The 22,265-nt window shown below is 44.4% G+C and overlaps 1 protein-coding gene across 3 annotated transcripts in view; it reads right to left on the reverse strand.

The window, feature by feature from the left end:
- Window positions 1–3,429: 3,429 nt before the first annotated feature.
- Window positions 3,430–22,265, reverse strand: part of LOC118360139 (adenylate cyclase type 6-like) — an 85,894-nt gene continuing 67,058 nt past the window's right edge. For all 3 annotated transcript variants that reach the window (XM_035739325.2, XM_035739323.2, XM_035739322.2), the window contains 5 exons: window positions 21,181–21,313; window positions 19,681–19,944; window positions 8,662–8,866; window positions 7,890–8,014; window positions 3,430–6,344 (listed from right to left, as the gene is read on the reverse strand). In XM_035739325.2, the coding sequence (XP_035595218.1) occupies window positions 6,207–6,344; window positions 7,890–8,014; window positions 8,662–8,866; window positions 19,681–19,944; window positions 21,181–21,313 (865 nt within the window). In that variant the 3' untranslated portion in view covers window positions 3,430–6,206. The remainder of the gene's footprint in view (window positions 6,345–7,889; window positions 8,015–8,661; window positions 8,867–19,680; window positions 19,945–21,180; window positions 21,314–22,265) is intronic.

Consider the following 22,265-nt stretch of genomic DNA (forward strand, 5'->3'; position numbering starts at 1 on the left):
ACATTGTAAAATTAATGTTCAGCACAGAGTACTGTAGCCTAAGTTAACACAACCATTACCTCAACAGAGTTACATTATTCATGTCAAGAAAGTAAATACCATCTCCACGACCGCTGTCTTGAAACCGTAGAGGGATTTATTCAGTGGCAACCTATTCCCTACATGGTGCAATACTTTTGACCAGAGCCCACAGGGTTAAGTGTCCATAAGTGTCCATATAGGGAACAGGGTACCATTTGGGATGCAACCCTCAGACATTGAGAAGATACTCTCAAAAAGACACATGCTGGGCTCCATCTATCAGATATTGTCAGAAATCTACATTTTGATTAGAGGCTATTGATTGTCAAGTTGCTTGTGCAAATATGACATCCCAGGTACAACACAATACCAAAACCATGCCCATGTCTCAAATGGCACCCGATTCAATATGAAGTGCACAACTTTTGAACAGAGCCCAATGGACACGGGTCAAAAGTAGTGCACTGTACAGGGAATAGGGTACCATTTCGGACGCAACTAATGTGATATTTAATGTCTAAAATTCAATTGTTAAACAAATTGCTTATGTGGTCTGTCAAAATTATAAATAAAAACAAATGGAAACAATTTATTCTTTGAAAAAAGAACAAGAGACAAAAGTGTGGTCTTTCACTTCCCTCCAGTGGTGCTAGCTAGGTACTTCCTTCCGTATGGTGTGTTGAGAACAGAGAAATTGATAGAGGTCATTAATTGGAAATAACTAGTTTCTGCTTGGAAATTACCATTGACGACTTGCATACTTTTAAATTAGTCAACAGGGTTGGACTTCCTATGGGTTAAGGAGGTCATCAGGAGGGATCAGCCAATGAATTATACTTGTGCGGGTTGTCCCGAAGCCACTCCTGCATTGTCTTGGCTGTGTGCTTAGGGTTATTGTGCTGTTAGAAGGTTAACCTTCTCCCCAGTCTGAGGTCCTGAGCGCTCTGGAGCAGGTTTTCAATCAAGGATCTCTCTGTACTTTGCTCCGTTCATTTTTCCCTCGATCCTGATGAGTCTCCCAGTCCCTGCCTCTGAAAAACATCCCCAGTATGATGCTGCCAAGACCATGCTTCACCATAGGGATGGTGCCAGGTTTCCTCAAGATGTGACGCTTGGCATCAAGGCTAAAGAGTTCAATCTTGGTTTCATCAGACCATAGAATATTGTTTCTCATGGTCATAGAGTTCTTTAGGTGCCTTTTGGCAAACTCCAAGCGGGCTGTCATGTGCCTTTTGCAGAGGAGTGGCTTCCGTCTGGCCACTCTACCATAAAGGCCTGATTGGTGGAGAGCTGCAGAGATGGTTGTCCTTCTTGAAGGCTGTCCCATCTCAACATAGGAACTCTGGAGCTCTGTCAGATTGACTATCGGGTTATTGGTCATCTCCCTGACCAAGGCCCTTCTCCTCCGATCGCTCAGTTTGGCCGGGTGGCTTTCGAGTCTCATAGCAAAGGGTCTGAATACTTATAAGGTATCTGTTTATTTTGTATTTTTTATACATTTGCAAACATTTCTAAAAACCTGTTTTCGCTTTGTCATTATGGGGTATTGTGTGTAGTTTGACGAGGATTTCTTTCTCCTTTTAGAACAAGGCTGTAACATAACAAAATATGGGGTCTGAATAAAGGGGTCTGAATAATTCAAACACACTCCCGGTGGTAGTAGAAATTGACTACTTCAAAATGGAGATAATCTCAATGGCGCAGCCCATACCCTCAAAGAAGCAATAATGGGAAAGATAGAAAGATGTGTTGTCTAACTAAGTCTATGGTTGAGAAATAAAGAACATACATTATATATACAAAAGTATGTGGACACCACTTAAAATGATTGGATTTGGCTACTTCAGCCACACCCATTGCTGGCAAGTGTATAAAATCGAGCACACAGCCATGCAATTCGCCATAGACAAACATTGGCAGTAGAATGGCCTTACTGAAGAGCACAGTGACTTTCAACATACAGCACCATCATAGGTGCCACCTTTCCAACAAGAGCTGCCCCGGATAACTGTAAGTGCTGTTATTGTGAAGTGTAAACGTCTAGGAGCAAAAACGCTCAGCTGCAAAGTGGTAGAACACACAAGCTCACAGAACAGGACTGCCGAGTGCTGAAGCGTTTAAAAATAGTCTGTCCTCAGTTGCAACGCTCACTACTGAGTCGCAAACTGCCTCTGGAAGCAACGTCAGCACAAGAACTGTTCGTCAAGGAGCTTCATGAAATGGGTTTCCATGGCCGAGCAGCTGCACACAAGCCTAAGATCACAATGCGCAATGCCAAGCGTCGGCTGGAGTGGTGTAAAGCTCACCGCCATTGGACTCTAGAGCAGTGGAAACGCGTTCTCTGGAATGACGAATCACGCTTCACCATCTTGCAGTCCGACAGACTAATCGGAGTTTGGCGGATGCCAGGAGAACGCTTTGTGCCTTAAATGCATATTGCCAATTGTAAAGTTTGGTGGAAGAGGAATAACAGTCTGAGGCTGTTCTTCATGGTTCAGGTTAGGCCCCTTAGTTCCAGGGAAGGGAAATCGTGACGCTACGAATGTTCCAACATCTAGTGGAAAGCCTTCCCAGAAGAGTGGAGGCTGTTGTCGCAGCAAAGGGGGACCAACTCCATATTAATGCCCATGATTTTTGAATGAGATGTCCGACAAGCACATACTTTTGGCCATGTCGTGTACCTAGGTCTACACTATACCTTGAGGCCTACTCACATCTAGTCTCCAGGGTTGGGGTCAATTCCATTTAAATTCCAGTGAATTTAGAAAGTAAACTTTAAATATAAATCCACATTTTCCTCCTTGAAAAGCATTGAAGATAATTGGAATTGGATTTTCAGTATACTTCCTGAATTGACTGGAATTGAAATGGAATTGACTTCCAACCCTACTGACCCTTATCCACCATCCTGACCACTGTGCGCTCATTTAGTTTCACTTAAGGGACAAGTTAACTTTTTTTTTTGAACCAAATCGGTATTTTGGATGTATATCAAATGTTAAAGGGAAAGAAAAGGGAAATGGGGATTCCTAGTCAGTTGTACAACTGAATGTATTCAACTGAAATGTGTTTTCCGCATTTGACCCAACCCCTCTGAATCAGAGAGGTGCGGGGGGCTGCCATAATCGACATCGAAGTGTCGACTAGCCCACCAGCGATAGACTTCCCCATTTACATCCAAAACACAGATTGTTAAAAAAAGAAAAGAAAGAAAAGAAAAGTGAACTTGTCATTTAATCCATATAGCGAAACAATATGTTAGCTCATGGGATCAGGATCGTGGAACAAGGCTAACTCCCATCCTAAAACCAATCTATTTACATAGAAATATTACTGTATAGTTACATAGGTATAGGGGCGATTTAAGGCACGGTACCCATTATTATGAACATGACATTACCAATTGCGTATCCAACGTATTATTTTAATAAAATGTGCATTGCAATGAAACAGCAGAAAAAAAACACAGGCCTAGATTGCACATTGATTAGGGGAAGACACTGAATAGTAACATTATAATAAATAAATGATCACCAATAACACAAAACAGTATTGTATTGATTTCCTTTTAAGGGGAAATCAAACCATTTAATTTCTTCAATTCTGCTATATTGTTATTTTTGGAATGGAAAAACAAACAGTATTTTGTTGGCCTTTCAACTCAAATACAGTAAGAAACTAATGGGAAAAAGGATGAAAAAAACGAAAAAAAAGGGGGGAACAAAACAACTTGAATCAGAGATCCATTCCTTCCTACACACAGGATCAGCAGGCTCAGTCATGTTCATTAGGCTCGTGTTCACAATAGGAACCCGTTTTACCCACGAAAAACCTAAACAAGCCATTTCTTATTTGACAAGTTCAGGTACTGTAGTACCTCCCTGTTTCACTTATTTTCTTCCGTTCCTAATGAACATGACATAGGTCGATGGAAGAAGATAGATAGCCAGAGACCACAAGTCACCACGGTAGGGCCTACATACTGTAACCTACTCCCTGGTTCAGTACAGTGAGCCTCAGTATTGGGGGGATAAGTGGGATCAAGGGACATAAACCTTCATTTCTATTCAACAGCAATAGTACTTCACATAATACAGAAGTAGCTCTTTCCACGTCCCTGTCCTGATCTGGGAGCCTGTATTGGCACCATTAAAACTAGTTTTCTGGTCATTTCTTTCAATACAAGCCAGATGATGTTTGTACCACAAAAATAATAATAAGTAGTAGTTTCACCATAGACATACAGTATATTTTGTACATTCATAAGATGAGTTTCAACTACTCCTTTGGGGGGTAAAGAGCATGCATCTATGTGCCAAATACCAATACTATCGAATGGTGTCAAATACTATGGAGTACAGATACTGCCATTATATGTACCTCTTATTTCAAGTTAACAGCTAGTGTTCAACCAGATAACTTTTGTGTATTCTCCTGTGCATGTTGTACTGTAGGCTATAGGCCCACCGTGTGTGGATAAGCACCTCCTTTAAACACAATCCAAAATCAATTTGTGGGTTTTTAGACATTAATGGTTGGAATGGAATTGTGATCATATTCACAGTAAAATAAAAGGCATGAAGTAAAGGTGATTTAAATAAAATCAACAAACATAAAATCAGGAATGAACACACAACTCCAAAAGTATAATATATAAAAACTACACGCGTAAGCCTTGCAGCATCAATTTGGCACGTGTGCGTCTAAAATGGCACCCTATTCCCTATGTAGTGCACTACCTTTGACCAGGGCCCTACAAAAGTAGTGCACTACATAGGGACTAGGGTGCCATTTGGGATGCAAACCCACTTGTCATACAGAATCTTTAAAAACCTCACAGTGAAAAATTATGCCCCTTTAAAGATAAAGAACAGCATACACTTAGCCTCACACGCACACACTTATTTCATATAAAACATCTCACAGCAATGAAAACACTCACTCCGGTACCATGGTAGCGATGCAGTTGTTTGTTTGTCCGTCACTAAAGTTTCTGTTTTGGCTTGTACCAAAAAAAAAATACATCTAGAGAGGGAATGTCATTGATGATACATAGGAAAGAGAAACCACACCCTTATGTGGATTAGAATTAGCCTGCACACAATAGAGGCCCTGAAAGGAACACAGAAATCCAGTCCAAGGCTGCTCTGCGTGTGTGTGGTCTGTCTTCGTTCACAGTGCACAATCAAATACAAGATTTCTCAGCTCTCTTTACGTATTAGCAAGCATATCAAAGTCAAAAACAATAATGTATTCGCCACTATCAAAGACAATGGCGTTGTTTTCCGTGGCCCTTGTTGTCAAAAGTGACTAAGAAAGAAAAAGCTGAAAAAACAACAGGTTTGCGGTTGTTCGATCCGCAGTCATTTCAGTTGATCCTTCTGCAGTCATTTCAGTTGATCCTTCTGCAGTCATTTCAAACAGAAATAGGTTGATGTGTGTAGAGTCAGTCCCTCATAATAAAACATTTGTTCTTTGGTCATTGTCATCCTTCTCATCCTTGAATATTTCATATAATACATATGTAGCTTTTGTTACAAGGTCATCATGACAACAAAAAAATTCATCCATTTCAGTGAAAAATAAATAATAGCTCCGGATGTGAAGTATTTGTTGTGTAGCTCACAACAAAACAAATATAGCCTTTTGTTCAGTATTTTCCTTCTAAGGCAATAGGTCTTCACTATAATTCGCTCATTATATCTTTCAAGTAGCTTCGTGTCAAAAGCCTTGAAGTGAGAAAAAAATACCTGGTTTGCGTCACATTTGGCACCGTATTCCCTATACAGTGCACTAATTTTAACCAGGGCCCTAAGGCCTATACAGGGAGCCATTTGAGACCCAAACCTAAAGTAGTGTGTATAAGAATACATGATTGCACACACACACACACACACACACACACACACACACACACACACACACACACACACACACACACACACACACACACACACACACACACACACACACACACACACACACACACACACACACACACACACACACACACACACACACACACACTTCCTTCAGGGCTTTGAACTGTTCCCTTTTTTCTCATCTCTCTCCCTCCTCTCGCTCTCTTTTCTTACACACTCACTCCCCCCTCTCCCGCTCTCTCTCCCTCTCCATCTCTCTCCTCTTCATGTATTAGCAGCCAGCGGTAGTTCCGTGGCCATCCGTTAACTCCCCTTGGTACCATTGGGACCGCTGGTCAGGAAGTAGGTGGTCATCTCTCCTTTCCCCTTCACCTTGACCAGGCCTCTGTGGTCCAGCTGGTAGCCTTTGTTTACCAGGACATGGTACAGGTCTGTGGTCACCTGGGAAAAGACAACACAAGGACACGTAAGTGTGTGTGTGCACGTGTCATTCGACACAGAGACACTCCACCTCCTCTCCACAGACAATGTCAGCCACAGCTACACAGCAACTGTCCTATTGTTTTCTGTTCTATCTAGGATGATCAAGGCACTACACTGTGGAAGGAAAAGTATATGATGACCATTGTAGCGATAGTTGAAGTGGAGAACTTGGTATCTGGTTACAATTCTTGTTCCTTGTAATAAATCATAGTTGCAAAATACTGCGCAGCAGTAGGGTTTTATATACAGCAGGTGGCAGCACCGATCATAGAGGACGGAGGGGACACAATCTATATTGCTATATTGAGTTCATCATATACTATATATACAAAACTATGTGGACACCCATTCAAATTATTGGATTCAGCTATTTCAGCCACACCCGTTGCTGACAGGTGTATAAAATCGAGCACACAGCCATGCAGTCTCCATAGACAAACACTGGCAGTACAATGGCCTTACTGAAGATCTCAGTGACTTTCAACGTAGCACCGTCATACGATGCCACCTATCCAACAAGTCAGTTAGTCCAATCTATGCCCTGCTAGAGCTGCCCTGGTCAACTGTAAGTGCTGTTACTGGGAAGTGGAAACGTCTAGGAGCAACAACAGCTCAGCAGCAAAGTGGTAGGCCCCAAGCTCACAGAACGGGACCATCAAGTACTGAAGCGCGTAAAAAATGTTTTGCCTGACCTCGGTTGGAACACTCACTACCAAGTTCCAAACCGCTTCTGGAAGCAACACCAGCACAAGAACTGTTTGTCGGGAGCTTCATGAAATGGGTTTCCATGGCTGAGCAGCTGCACACAAGCCTAAGATCACCATGCGCAAGGCCAAGCTTCGGCTGGAGTGGTGTAAAGCTAACCGCCATTGGACTCTGGAGCAGTGGAAACATGTTCTCTGGAGTGATAAATCACGCTTCACCATCTGGCAGTCCGATGGACGAATCTGGGTTTGGCGGATGACAGGAGAATGCTACCTGTCGAATGCATAGTGCCAACTGTAAAGTTTGGTGGATAACGGTCTGGGGCTGTTTTTTCTGGTTCGGGCTAGGCCCTTTAGTTCCAGTGAAGGGAAATCTTAACGCTCTAGCATACAGCAGAAATTGTTTGTCGAGATCGGTGTGGAAGAACTTGATTGGCCCGCACAGAGCCCTGACCTCAACCACATTGAACACCTTTGTGATGAATTGGAATGCCGACTGAGAGCTGGGCCTAATCGCGCAACATCGGTGCCCGACCTCACTAATGCTCTTGTGGCTGAATGGAAGCAGGTTCCCCAATGTTCCAACATCTAGAGGAAAGCCTTCCCAGAAGAGTCGAGGCTATTATAGCAGAAAAAGGGGGACCATCATCCAATGAATTACATTGACAGATCAATATAGCATTTAAATAAGTTTTAAATGGGTGAACATTGTATGACTCTCAATGACATGTCTAACATACAGTGGATACCAAAGATATGTACAGTAATTCTTAAAAGCAGGCAAAGTAGGTGTATCTACCTGTATGCAGTCTGGGACTCCTGTGCTGTCCATACGACTGGCCACGTTGACAGTGTTCCCCCAGATGTCATACTGGGGCTTCTTGGCCCCAATCACCCCTGCCACCACCGGACCCATGTTGAGACCTGCATGGGGAAACAAGACACAGTCAACATTGCACCACTTCACCCATCGAGTAGTAAACCTGTACATTTTGTCCTAGATTCCTGCAACATGTGCCGGCTTTTGTTCCAGTACAACATATCTGATTCAAATAGTCAACTAATGATAGACTACTGCAGCCCTAACCAGAATTGAATCTTACTCTGTGTGTTGTCTTTACAAAGGGACACTTTACCACACATGTAATACCACTTAATCTGGAAGTTATTGAAGGAGTGTTTGTAGGTGTACTTCATCTGTTCCCTGAGTCTCATGGCTAGTCCTACTCCTAATACTACTACTACCATCCCACCCCACCCCCATCGCTACTATAGGTCCAGGGACTCACCTATCTTCATCTGGAAGTTATTGAAGGAGTGTTTGTAGGTGTACTTCATCTGTTCCCTGAGTCTCATGGCTAGTCCTACTCCTAATACTACTACTACCATCCCACCCCACCCCCATCTCTACTATAGGTCCAGGGACTCACCTATCTTCATCTGGAAGTTATTGAAGGAGTGTTTGTAGGTGTACTTCATCTGTTCCCTGAGTCTCATGGCTAGTCCTACTCCTAATACTACTACTACCATCCCACCCCACCCCCATCTCTACTATAGGTCCAGGGACTCACCTATCTTCATCTGGAAGTTATTGAAGGAGTGTTCGTTGATGTACTTCATCTGTTCCCTGAGTCTCATAGCGTAGTCTGCCAGAGCCAGGATGTGTGATCGTCCCTCACGGTCGTAGGTAGAGTCGTTGAGGCCAGAAGCAGCCATGTAGGTACTACCGATGGTCTTTATCTTTTCCAGTTGACGGAAGTTGTCCTCACTGATGATCTGGGCGGTCGGGGGGTTATCGGTGAGTTATCGGTGGAAAGGGAAAGAGTTACAAGCAGTGCCAAAATGCACACAATAACAAATCATACTATAATAGCTGGGTCGTTCCACAAATAGGGTACATTTTGCACCCCTGATATTTTAGGTAGAAATTTTGCACCAATATTGAACTTTAAAAGCATGAATTCCTGACTAAAATAGATCACATGAAACATTCAATAAATTGAGATTTTTTATATGAATAAAGCGGCATTTTGTCCCTCGTCATGTTTTTCCGACTTCTAAGAAGATTTGAATCCACTTAACTCCAAAAATTGAAACAATTCCTTTAAATTTTTTTATCTAAAACACTGAACATATAATATTCAAATCATAGTGTAGGTGAGCTGGTTCTACTCTTTTTGGCAATTTTCTGGTATTTTGAGGTGGAAAACTGAGCACATCGGGCATAACATGTCAAACCATAGATAGATAGCCTTAGGGCTGATCCCAATTAGTTGACTGGTCGATTGTTTGCTTGTTAGGCTGTTGGTCAACCAACATTGTTTTAGGTCGAGCAGTAACAAATATATATACAGTACCAGTAAAAAGTTTGGACACACCTACTCATTCAAGGGTTTTTCTTCATTTTTACTATTTTTTTACACTGTAGATTCCAAGAACACAGGATGAGATGTTACTATCCTTTGTGCAAGCACTTCCAAGAGTTAATGAACAGTGAGCGTGGTGAAATTTGGGGAGCGCATCGTCAGTAGTGTACCTTTGGTTCCTAGGGTGTTTCGGCCTTTCACACTATACACCACATATGTCAGAGTCAAGGCCCGCGGGCCACATCCGGCCCGCGAGAAGGTTTTTTACGGCCCCTGGGATGATCTTGATTTATTATTAGAACCGGCCCGCAGACCGCAGCAAGCCGGCAGCCCGCAGATCTTTTACACGCACCAATACTACATTTCCCACAATGCAACGGTGACGCACCGAGCAGTAGGCTGCTTCATTTCAATATTTATTGGCACAGCAGTTGTCAGCATCACAGTAAAATTAACTTTCAGATACCCATCAAAAATGGCAAAACGGAAGGTGGACACTGAGAACCGGGGTTTCAAACAAGGTGGGAGTCGGAGTATTTGTTCACGGAGGTAGCTGGAAAACCTGTGTGTCTTCTGTGTGGAGAAAGTGTGGCGGTACTGAAAGAGTATAATCTGAGACGACATTATGAAACGAAACACGCGGACAAAAACAAGAATATGGACATGGAACAAAGGCTACAAAAGGCAGAGGAATTAAAACGAGGCCTCAAATCTCGACAGGCTCTGTTCAAAAAAGCCAAATCACAAGGCCAGGCTGCTGTCAAGGCCAGTTTTATTTTGGCAGAAGAGATCGCTAAATCAGCCCGGCCATTTACGGAGGGGGATTTCATCAAAACTGCATGATTAAAGTTTGTGACGAAGTTTGCCCAGAAAAAGGCAACTCTTTTAAATGTGAGTCTGAGCAGAAACACCATTGCCGAGAGAGTAGACCAGTTGTCCATCAATCTAAAAGAGCAGCTTGTGAAAAAGGGAAAAGATTTCATTGCATATTCCTTGGCTGTGGATGAGAGCACCGACATTTCTGACATTGCCCAGTTGTCAATTTTCATCCGCGAGTGGACTCCAGCCTAAGCGTGACAGAGGAGTTTTTGGCTTTACGTCCTATGCATGGCACAACTACGGGCATGATTTGTATGAAGAGGTGTCAAGATGTGTAAATGAGATGGAGCTGCCTTGGGAAAAACTCGTGGGTTTGACAACCGACGGAGCACCTGCGATGTGTGGACACAGGAGCGGACTGGTGGCGAAGATACGGGAAAAGATGCAAGAGGAAAACGCGACAGGTGAGCTGACAGCTTATCATTGTATCATACACCAGGAAGCGTTGTGCGGTAAAGCCTTGAAAATGGAGCATGTAATGAGCATCATCACGCGCACAGTTAACTTTATCAGAGCCAAAGGTTTGAATCACCGCCAGTTCAAGGCATTTCTGACGGAGTTAGAAACGGAGCATGGTGATTTGCCTTATCACACAGAGGTGCGATGGCTAAGCCAGGGAAAGGTGCTTCAAAGATGTTTCGAGCTTCGTGAGGAGATTTGTCTGTTCTGGACAGCAAAGGGAAAGACACAACACAACTCCGAGACGAAATGTTTCTGTGTGAAATGGCTTTTCTGTGTGACATTACGAGTCATCTGAATGCAATGAACTTGCAGCTGCAGGGTCGGGATCGTGTCATCTCTGATATGTACAGTACAGTGAAGGCATTTAAAACCAAACTGACTCTGTGGGAGACGCAGATGCGGAAAGAAAATTTGAGCCACTTTCCCAGCTGCCAGACCATGAAAGAGAAGCTCTCTACCAGTGCGTTCCCGAGCGCACAGTTGGCTGATAAAATAGGTATGCTTGCCGCTGACTTTCGACGCCGATTTGCTGACTTTGAAGCACAAAAAAGCAGGTTGGAACTGCTCGGTAACCCATTTGCTGTTGACGTGGAAAGCTCACCACCAAACCTCCAAATGGAGTTGATTGACCTCCAATGCAATGATGCACTGAGGGCAAAATATGCGGCAGTGGGTGCTGCGGAGTTCGCCCGTTTCCTCCCGACACAATGCCCCAGCTGCGCATCCAGGCTGCTCAAACGTTGTCTATGTTTGGCAGCACATACCTGTGTGAACAACTGTTTTCTTTGATGAACTTGAACAAAACATCACACAGAAGTCGACTTACTGCTGAACACCTCCACTCAATTCTGAGGATTTCCTCAGCTCAGAGCCTTACCCCGAACATTGATGAACTTGTGGAAAAGATGGGACACCACCAAGTATCACCCTCAACCTCAAACAAGTGAAGATTACTGTGCAATCACATATTTAGAGTTTTTACTCAGTTCAAGTTTAAAAGTTAAAGTTTAATATTTGTTTTCACTGCATGTTACTTCTCCTTAAACAAAGTGTTGTTTTTGATTAATAGATTTTTGCACTTTATTTTATTGTATTTCAATCCAATTATATTTTAAAAATATTTCAGTTGAGTGGATGATAGAAAATTGCTATTATTGTTTTTTTCTTTGAAGTAAATTTAGCCCACTTTTGCTAAAATAGAAAATATAGGCTACTGATGGTGCCTTGAATACCGGTTTCTTTCATTTAATGTTCATGTTATGGGGATTTTTATATAAAGGAAATTTGTCTTTTGTGTCTGTTGAAAATTAAAGATTACTGACAGAGCCATAAGAAAATATTGCTTTATTTATCTGATCATATTGGAATATATTTGTTAGGTTTTCAGTAGGTTCAATTAGGTTCACTAGACTATATGCGTCATTTAAAAATTTTTCAATGAACATTCGAACAGTCCGGCCCTCGGCTTGTAGCTAAATTTTTTATTTGGCCCTCCGTCCATTTGACTTTGACACCCCTGCTATACACCCTCCCCAAAGGCGGCCAGCGACAGGGTGATCAATCCTACGCTTGTGTCCCATTCCCAATTAGTCATAGGAGTTGCCTTGTTGTTGATAGCCAATATCCCATGGGACTATGCATGGCAGGGGCGTCCTCCTCCCTGAGTCAAGCATTGTTGACCGCATACCTCCTGGCCCTCTCACTTCGGGGCCCTGCTTTCCTCTTCATCCAGAGCCACTGACTGCTGCCTTCTGCCGCCTCCAATACAGCTTTGATTGCCGAACGCTGGCTCTGGCCCTTAATTCCCAGGTCTCTAAGCAGTCTGGTTGTAGATGTTGCCACAAAACCTCTGCAGCCCACCTCCACTGGTCGGACTTCTGTGTTCCAGCCATGATGCCGTGCTTCGGCAGCTAGATCAGCATAGCACAGATGTTTTCGCTCATAAGCTTCATCTACTGAGTCCTCCCAGGGTACTGTGAGCTCAATGATGAATACCTCATTGAGCAAACGGACCAGAGCACCATGTCAGGTCTTAGGGTGGTGGTTGCGATCTCCGGAGGAAACACAAGTTGCCGGCCAATGTCAGCTAGCATTTTCCAGTCGCGGGCCAACCGCAGCTGGTCTCGCTCTAATGGTGTAGAGCCGCTCTTCGGTGGTTTAGCCCCTTCGCGGACAAAGTTTGTCCGTAAGGAGTGTGATGCTGCTGTGGGTGGTAGGGAGTTGGTGGCAGCTCGCTTGTCCTCCAGGGCGGGCGCAAGGTTTTTAAGGACTTGGTTGTGACGCCAAGTGTAGCGTCCTTGGGTGAGGCTTGTTTTACACCCTGTGAGAATGTGCCTGAGGTTGGCTGGCATGGAACAGAGGGCACAGTCCGGATCTTCACCATACCATTGGTGAAGATTAACTGGTGTTGGAAGGACGTCATTTGTTGCTCTGATGGAAAAGCTCAACCGCCTCGCTTCCATGGCCCACAGATCCTTCCAGCTGATCTTCCTCTTCTCCACATTGTCCCATCGAGTCCACTGTCCCTGTTTGGCATGAGAGACTGCCTTGGCCCACCTTGCAGCCTCCTCCTGATGGCGTACTTCCTACACTACCATCTTCCGCCGCTCTGGTGCAGTGGCCTTACTCCAAGAAGCATGGCTAGTTAGCCCAAGGCCTCCTCTCCCTTGCTGAACATGACCCACAATGTCAGCATGTCTGAGGGCTGCTGTTGCCTCCTGGACTGCTTTTCCTGGCCTCCATTTGCGCCCAGTTGCCAAGGTCGGCGCGTTGTTGCTCACCACTGGGTCTCGAGATTCATTCAGTGTCATCTGGCGCCTGGTTTTTGCACACTTGAATTCCTCTGTTAGACTGGTGGGGGCAGCTTGAGGACACCATCTCCATAGAGGCCTATGGTGGTAAGGCATCGTGGAACTCTACTTCTTTAAGTAGCCTGTGACTCCTCTTTCCATCTTCTCCACTGTTGAGATTGGAACCTCATACAGTGCTAAGGGCCACAACACCCGGGGTAGGAGACCAAACTGCAGACACCAGGCCTTTAACTTTCCAGGTAGCTGGGTATTATCGATGGACTGTAGGCGACTACTGATGTCTTTGCGCAGCTGTTGCACCTGGTCTTTGTCCTTCAGGCTTGCATCATACCACCTTCCAAGGCTTTTTACCGGCTGCTCAGACACTGTTGGGATTTGGTCATCTCAGATGAAGAATTTCAGGTCAGAGAGTACTCCCTTCACAATCGAGATGCTGCGTGACTTGGATGGTTTAATCTTCATACGGGCCCAGCTGATGTTCTCCTCAAGTTTTCTGAGCAGTCTCCTGGTGCATGGGACAGTGGTGGTCAATGTTGTAATGTCGTCCATGTAGGCTCTGAGTGGAGGGAGGCGGAAACCAGAGTCGACTCGCTGTCCACCAGCAACCCATTTTGAGGATCATTGTGAATGCCAACGGAGAAACGGTACATCCCGCCATTATACCTACATTCAGGCACTGCCATGAGGTGGTGAACTCTGAGGTGGTGAAGCAGAACTGCAGATCCTGGAAGTACGACTTCACCAGGTTTGTGATGGTGTCCAGTATGTGGAAAAATATGAAGGAAGACCACAGGAGTTCATGGGGCACAGAGCCAAATGCATTGGCGAGGTCGAGTAAGACTACATGGAGGTCCCTTTTCTCCACCATGGCCATTTGGATCTGGTGCCAGATCATGCTGGAATGTTCCAAGCAGCCAGAGAACCCTGATTTCCCTGCCTTCTGTACAGATGTATCAACGCATTCCTTTGCAGGTACTCGGCCATCCTCTGGGCAATGACCCTAAAGAAGATTTTACCCTCGACATTCAGCAAGGAGATTGGGCGGAATTGGCTGATGTTCACTGCATCCTTCTCCTTAGGGATCAGGACCCCGCCTGCCCTACGCCACACTTTGGGTATTATCTTCTTCTGCCAAGCTGTTCTCATAAGCCTCCAGAGGAACCTCAGGATGTCTGGTGCGTTCTTATACACTTTGTACGGGACTCCAATTGGCCCCGGGGCTGATGCTGTTGCCCGTCGAACTGTGTTTTCCACCTCTTTCCATGTTGGAGGGCTGGTCTCAATATGATGTTCCGGGGGTTCAATGGGTGGGATATCTGATGGGATGGCCAGATGTTCATGTCGCTTTGAGTCAAAGTTTGTTGTTCTCAGGTGCTCCTCTAGGTCTTTCTTTGTTGTTTTTAGAGCTCCACTTTTTTCCTTTGTGAAGAGACTTTTAAGGAACTTGAAGGGATCTTTATAGAATCGAGTTCTAGTTTGTTCTTTCTTCCTTCTGCGTTTCCGTAGGTTCTCTGCTCTACGGAGGGATGCCAACTGGGTTTTGATGTCAGCCTGAAGTGCCTCTATGCCCTCCTTTTCCACTTCCAAGGCCTTCTTCCACTGTTTCTTAAGCTGCCGCCTTTCTTGAACGAGGCGCTTGATGTCTTGTTGCCTCCTGGAAACTGGTGGGGTTGGAACCTTTCTCCCGCCTTTTGCCTCTTCCACTCCAAATCTTTCTGTCCCGTACTCATAGATGATGTCCCCCATCCTCTCCAACTTCTTCTCCACTGTGCCTCAAAGTTTCTCGAGGGTCAAGGTAAGGTCAGTATTCACTGTTTCCCACAACTTCTTGTCACTGGCGCCAGGCCACTTCACATACGGTCTGTGCCCTGGTAGTCTCCTCTCGATTGCAGGTCTGGGAGGCTGGGCGAGTTCCACTCCTGTTGTTGGTTCCACCTCAGTTGCTACTTCGGTGCTTGAGTTTACGTCCTCCATGACAGTGGTACTGATGCACTGCAGACTATGGTTTGCGTCCAGTTGCTGTGCTTCATTCGACTGATTTGATCGCTTTCGCAGAAAGTAATCAATGTGAGTTCTCTGTCTCTCTTTACCCAAACACCCCTTCTTTCCCTGGTGGATCCTCAACCCATGGTGTGATGTAACTTTCCTCCAACCACAGACACATACCTGCATCTGTTTGTGGCTCACTGTTGCAGCAGAACTTGTGACGGTTGCTGTGGTGTTCTCTTGTGCTGTGCTCTCATTACTCGTAGTCGTTTCCAGTCCAGTCGTTACCATGTTGTCAGCCGATGAGTCATCTTCCGCCCCCGCTCTCGCAGACTCTAGAGGTATTCTCGTATGTTGACTTTCTGTAGCTAAAGCGGGTGTTTCCAACATACTGCGAAGCATGGGAAACTACAGAAATTGAATAATAGTGAAGACATCAAAACTATGAAATAACACATGAAATCATATAGTATTTTATATTTGAGATTCTTCAAAGTAGCCACTCTTTGCCTTGATGACAGCTTTGCACACTCTTGGCATCCTCGCAACCAGCTTCACCTGGAATGCTTTTCCAACAGTCTTGAAGGAGTTCCCACATATGCTGAGCACTTGTTGGCTGCTTTTACTTCACGCTGCGGTCCAACTCATCCCAAACCATCTCAATTGGGTTGGGGTCGGGTGATTGTGGAGGCCAGGTCATCTGATGCAGCACTCCCTCACTCTCCTTCTTGGTCAAATAGCCCTTACACAGCCTGGAGGTGTGTTGGTTCATTGTCCTGTTGAAAAACAAATGATAGTCCCACTAAGCGCAAACCAGATGGGATGGCGTATCGCTGCAGAATGCTGTGGTAGCCATGCTGGTTAAGTGCGCCTTGAATTCTAAATAAATCACCCACAGCGTCACCAGCAAAGCACCCCCACACGATCACACCTCCTCCTCTATGCTTCACGGTGGGAACTACACAAGCGACGATCATCATCATTTTTGGTTGTAACCAAAAATCTCAAATTTGGACTCTTCAGGCCGGCCACAGGACAGATTTTCACCAGTCTAATATCCATTGCTCGTGTTTCTTGGCCCAAGCAAGTCTCTTCTTATTATTGGTGACCTTTAGTTGTGGTTTCTTTGCAGAAATTTGACCATGAAGGCCTGATTCAAATCAAATCAAATTTTATTTGTCACATACACATGGTTAGCAGATGTTAATGCGAGTGTAGCGAAATGCTTGTGCTTCTAGTTCCGACAATGCAGTAATAACCAACAAGTAATCTAACTAACAATTCCAAAACTACTGTCTTATACACAGTGTAAGGGGATAAAGAATATGTACATAAAGATATATGAATGAGTGATGGTATAGAGCAGGATAGGCAAGATACAGTAGATGGTATCGAGTACAGTATATACATATGAGATGAGTATGTAAACAAGTGGCATAGTTAAAGTGGCTAGTGATACATGTATTACATAAGGATGCAGTCGATGATATAGAGTACAGTATATACGTATGCATATGAGATGAATAATGTAGGGTATGTAACATTATATTAGGTAGCATTGTTTAAAGTGGCTAGTGATATATTTTACATAATTTCCCATCAATTCCCATTATTAAAGTGGCTGGAGTTGAGTCAGTGTCAGTGTGTTGGCAGCAGCCACTCAATGTTAGTGGTGGCTGTTTAACAGTCTGATGGCCTTGAGATAGAAGCTGTTATTCAGTCTCTCGGTCCCAGCTTTGATGCACCTGTACTGACCTCGCCTTCTGGATGATAGCGGGGTGAACAGGCAGCGGCTCGGGTGGTTGTTGTCCTTGATGATCTTTATGGCCTTCCTGTAACATCGGGTGGTGTAGGTGTCCTGGAGGGCAGGTAGTTTGCCCCCGGTGATGCGTTGTGCAGACCTCACTACCCTCTGGAGAGCCTTACGGTTGTGGGCGGAGCAGTTGCCGTACCAGGCGGTGATACAGCCTGCCAGGATGCTCTCGATTGTGCATCAGTCTCCTCTGAACAGTTGATGTTGAGATGTGTCTGTTACTTGAACTCTGTGAGGCATTTATTTGGGCTGCAATCTGAGGTGCAGTTAACTCTAATGAACTTATCTTCTGCAGCAGAGGTAACTCTGGGTCTTTCTTTCCTGTGGCGGTCCTCATGAGAGCTAGTTTCATCATAGCGCTTGATGGATTTTGCGACTGTACTTGAAGAAATGTTAAATGTTCCGGACCTTCATGTCTTAAAGTAACGATGGACTCCGCATCTTTTACCAAATAGGGCTAACTTCTGTATACCACCCCTACCTTGTCACAACACAACTGATTGGCTCAAACGCATTAACACCTGTCAATTGAAATGCATTCCAGGTGATTACCTCATGAAGCTGGTTGAGATAATGCCAAGAGTGTGCAAGCTGCCATCAAGGCAAAGGGTGGCTACTTTGAAGAATCTCAAAAGAATCTAAAAAAATACCACGTGTTATTTCATAGTTTTGATGTCTTCATTATTATTCTACAATGCAGAAAATAGTCAAAATAAAGAAAAACCCTGGATTGAGTATGTGTCCAAACTTTGACTGGTACTGTATGTATATTTGTGCCTGTCGCAGTGATTTAATCCATTGCAGAGGCCAAGACTAAAAGCACATTTTAGCTTAATCTGAAAATGTGGTCGGAGCCTCCGGAGCCTCCAGAATGCAGAGGCCAAATCGAGCTCTATACCGCCTCCCAAATGATGTTACAATGCCGAGGGTTTTGTATAACTCAGCATTGACATGATTGGTTGACGGTAGGTGGGGGCGGTACATCCTGTAGAAAACACAAACTCACTTCCTTTATAACTCCTCCGCACTGTTCCACGAAGCGAAAGAAGTATGTATGCCCTGACTTCTGCTGAGGCCGTATCACCGTAAATTCTGCATGACCAATGCAGACATTGGATCGCCCAGATGCACTTCTCTCTCCAGAATGCACTCTTTCCCGCAAATTTGTGCTCATTCATTTTTTTCATAACTTCATTAAACTGTTTAAACAAAAATGTGCATATGAAAACCATAACTGGCACATAGATCGGTAGAAATGGCAAGATAAATAGGAATTTCACATGAGAAAAGGTTGCAGACTCCTCGTGTAGCCTATTAACGGCAACTTTAGGAGAGTGATGGCAGAATCTGCTAAAGCCAGCAGGAGCAGGATAGTTGGGTCAGGTTACATTTTGTTCAACAGACAGCTAGATAAGGCTAGATTTTTAAAAATGTATTTAACATTTTTGGTGAAGTTGCATACAATTGCCCCTTCCTGTTTGCACACAGCAAGTTTCCATTCCCCCAGTGATGGGGATTTATGGCTGATTTAAGATGAAAACCTCAACCCTGTTACTGTCACGCCCTGACCTTAGAGATCCTTATTATTCTCTATGTTTGGTTAGGTCAGGGGGTGACTCGGGTGGGAAAATCTATGTTTTCTATTTCTTTGTGTTTTTGGCTGAGTATGGTTCCCAATCAGAGGCAGCTGTCTCTGATTGGGGATCATATATAGGTTGTCATTTGTGTTTTGTGGGATCTTGTTTTCTGTATAGTTTGTTTTGCCTTACAGAACTGTGCACTTTCGTTTTTGCCATTGTTATTTTGCTTTTGGTGTCATCAATAAAAATAACGATGTACGCCTAACACGCTGGACCTTGGTCCGGTCATTCCACAAACGAGAGCCTTAACAGTTACGGTAAACCCTGTCAACACTTACTATCGTCTTTTTAAAAATTATTAACCCCTTGAGATGGGTAAATATGTTTTTTTTATGACAAAATGTTCAAAATTAGGTGCAAGTTATTACCCAAAATGCACTCTATTCATAGAACGACTCAGCTATATCAATCGCTATTCTTTATTTCTCTTGGTGACATTGTGGATTTTATTCCAGACCACCCCTTTCTCCCATCCCACCTCCTCCTATCTCTCACCTCGTAAAAGTCTACGATGATCTCGTTCGGTAATCTCAAAGACTCCATCCCCTCGTTGTCTCTCCTCCCTCCCCCATTCCTCCTCTCCTCCCTCCCAAACCTTTCCCTTCCTTTATTTATACAGATTATTCTCTCTCACCTCGTCAAAGTCGGCGATGATCTCGTTAAGTAGCCTGAGACACTCCACTCCCTCGTTGTTGGCCTCCAACTCCACGTAGAACTCAGAGAAGTTGGAGATGGAGGCGAACATGACGGCCACACACTCACAGGACTGGTAGTAGAGCTCGTCGTTACGCCGCTCCCGCGCCAGGAAGTGTGCGGCCACGTCTTTAGGCAGGATGTTGTGGAGGAGGCGGCGGTTGTAGGCCTGAAGCTCCTCCATCTCCTCTTTCTCCTCTGTAGCCTGGAGGGGACAGACACCGGGGAATGGGGAAATGGTTTGTTAAAAGGGATGAGAAAGTGACTAAATGATTAATAGGGCAACCTCATTGCTGTCTGTCTATAGGTATTGTGAGGAACAGAAAATGCTGATTGGCGTTTAGTATTCCACTGAATGTAGACCAGAGTCGAGATTAAAAGTCAATCTGCCGCAACCACTATCTACAGAGAAAGGCTGAGGTCTGCTGAGTGATGTCACCAGGTACAACAACCGAGGCATGTGGACTCTACTTGCTGGACGTGTGTGTGGGGGGGTGCCAGGTCCTACCTAGCTTCCAGAGGAAGTCGAGGCGTGTGTGTGTGCGTGTGTGCGAGGGATGTGAAGAAAAAAAATCCAGCCGTTTTTCCAACTGTTAACGACGATGATGCAATGGTGGAGAGTCGACTCTCCAAAATAATTGATTCTTTGCACAGACCCCATTTCTGAGTGTCAAGATTCAGTATTTTTGAAATAGAGCAGACTGATTAGTTGCCGTACTGCAGAGAACACAAACACTTGTGCCTTTCATAGCAAGCTAGTGAGGGGCGGAGAGAGAGGGGAGGGGCACAGTATAGAGAGGTCAGCCACCAGGCAGACAGAGTCAGAACCGTGCACTAGGCCTATCTATCAGCAATCAAAAGGTGTATCTCGCAATGGAATGCTGTATCTTGCAATTTCTTGGCTTGCAATGTCTCGCAGCTTCAGTAAAGCAGGGCCTATTATCAATGAATAAGTTAGGATATTTTACACGCAACAGACCGAAGACTGAACACACACTCACACCATTAGCATTAGTGGGAACCAAGACTGTTCTCAGGGCAGGTCTGCCGGTTTTGACGAGCAGAAGGGCCTTTTCGTAGAAAGTTAGGAAAATTTATAAAGCAGGTTAGGGAAACGTAGCATGTTAGCGTGGCATGTTAGGAGAGATAACATGCCAGGTTAGGAAAGGGGTAGCTAAAATTGCCCCAGACGAAGCGACACCCAGGCCATCCCTGAGAACTGTCTTGGTTTCCACTAATGCAATGCTGCCAGCACGAGGGAGAGAGGAGGGGGCAGAACCATGGTGTGCATAGGTCTTGGTAATCTGTATCTCTTGTCTTTTTCCCCCACAAAAAAACGTTTGTGGGAAAAAATAGAAAAAAGAAACTTAACGTTAAGGATCCCATTTTCTAAACGTTCACAATCTTAGTGAGTGTGTATGTGTGTGGTGCCAGGTCCTACCTGCAGCTTCCACAGGAAGTCGAGGCGTGCAGTGGACTCAACCTGCTGAGCGTGTAGGTACAGAGCCAGGACGAACACCGTCAGGATGACAGGGGTCATGACCTTGAGAGACACCTTGGTCACACTCTCCTGGCTGGGGGGAGGGAGACAGGGAGACACTCAATCAATCAAGCAATGAATCAAGTAATCAATCAGTGGAGGTCCCTTGGAGGAGGAAGGGGAGGACCATTTTCAGAAAATGACAAATAGTGAAACATTAAAAAAAAGCTAATTTCCATCCTCCTCTGGGTACATTGACTTCAACACAGTAATTATGACAACTTCTGGAGGACATCCTCCAAACTATAAGATATCTTGCAGTATGAACTAACATCTTGTCCATCCAATCATAGGATCAGAGAATAAATCTGGTACTGAAAGCATACCGGTAAACTACAGCTAGCTAGAACTGTAGTGCATAAAATATGGTGAGCACTTGACTCAAAAAGAGAGAAATAATCATTTTTCTTTTTTAATTAAGAAGAAGCAGAGAGAGCTAGCTATAGGTCATGTTTTTTTCTTTTTAGTTTACCTTTAGTTTAGCTAATGCAGATGATTTAGCCTACTCAACAACCTGACTCAAACAAAGACAAATGCTGTTTATGTTAGCTAGCTGGCTAAGGCATCCAACACCACAACTCTTAAGTCAAGGTAAGCTTTCAGTTTTATAAATGTATTGCCAACGGGGCCTGCCGGTTTAACTGCTAAACTGCTTGCGCTACATTTACTGCGTGATTTGATAGACGGATTGGATTGTGGGTATACTAACACGTTAGTTCTAGTTTGTTGACTATGATGTAGTACGCTCTAGCAGTAACCTTATGTTATAAAGGTTTGGCTCGGAGAGGTATTTGATGGAAAATTTAGAGAAGGAGAGCGCGTAGATGCGAGAATGACTTATACAACGAGCAAAGCAATGATGCTGTATGTGGCTGTTATGAAAGTGAACTGTGTTTGCAGGTGATCAGGGGTATATTCATTCCGCCGATTCCGTTGCAAAAAGTATCTTAATTAAACAGACCAACCTGAATTTGTCCAACAGAATC

This window comes from Oncorhynchus keta, chromosome 27, assembly GCF_023373465.1.
Source record: "Oncorhynchus keta strain PuntledgeMale-10-30-2019 chromosome 27, Oket_V2, whole genome shotgun sequence".
Taxonomy (NCBI): Eukaryota; Metazoa; Chordata; class Actinopteri; order Salmoniformes; family Salmonidae; genus Oncorhynchus; species Oncorhynchus keta.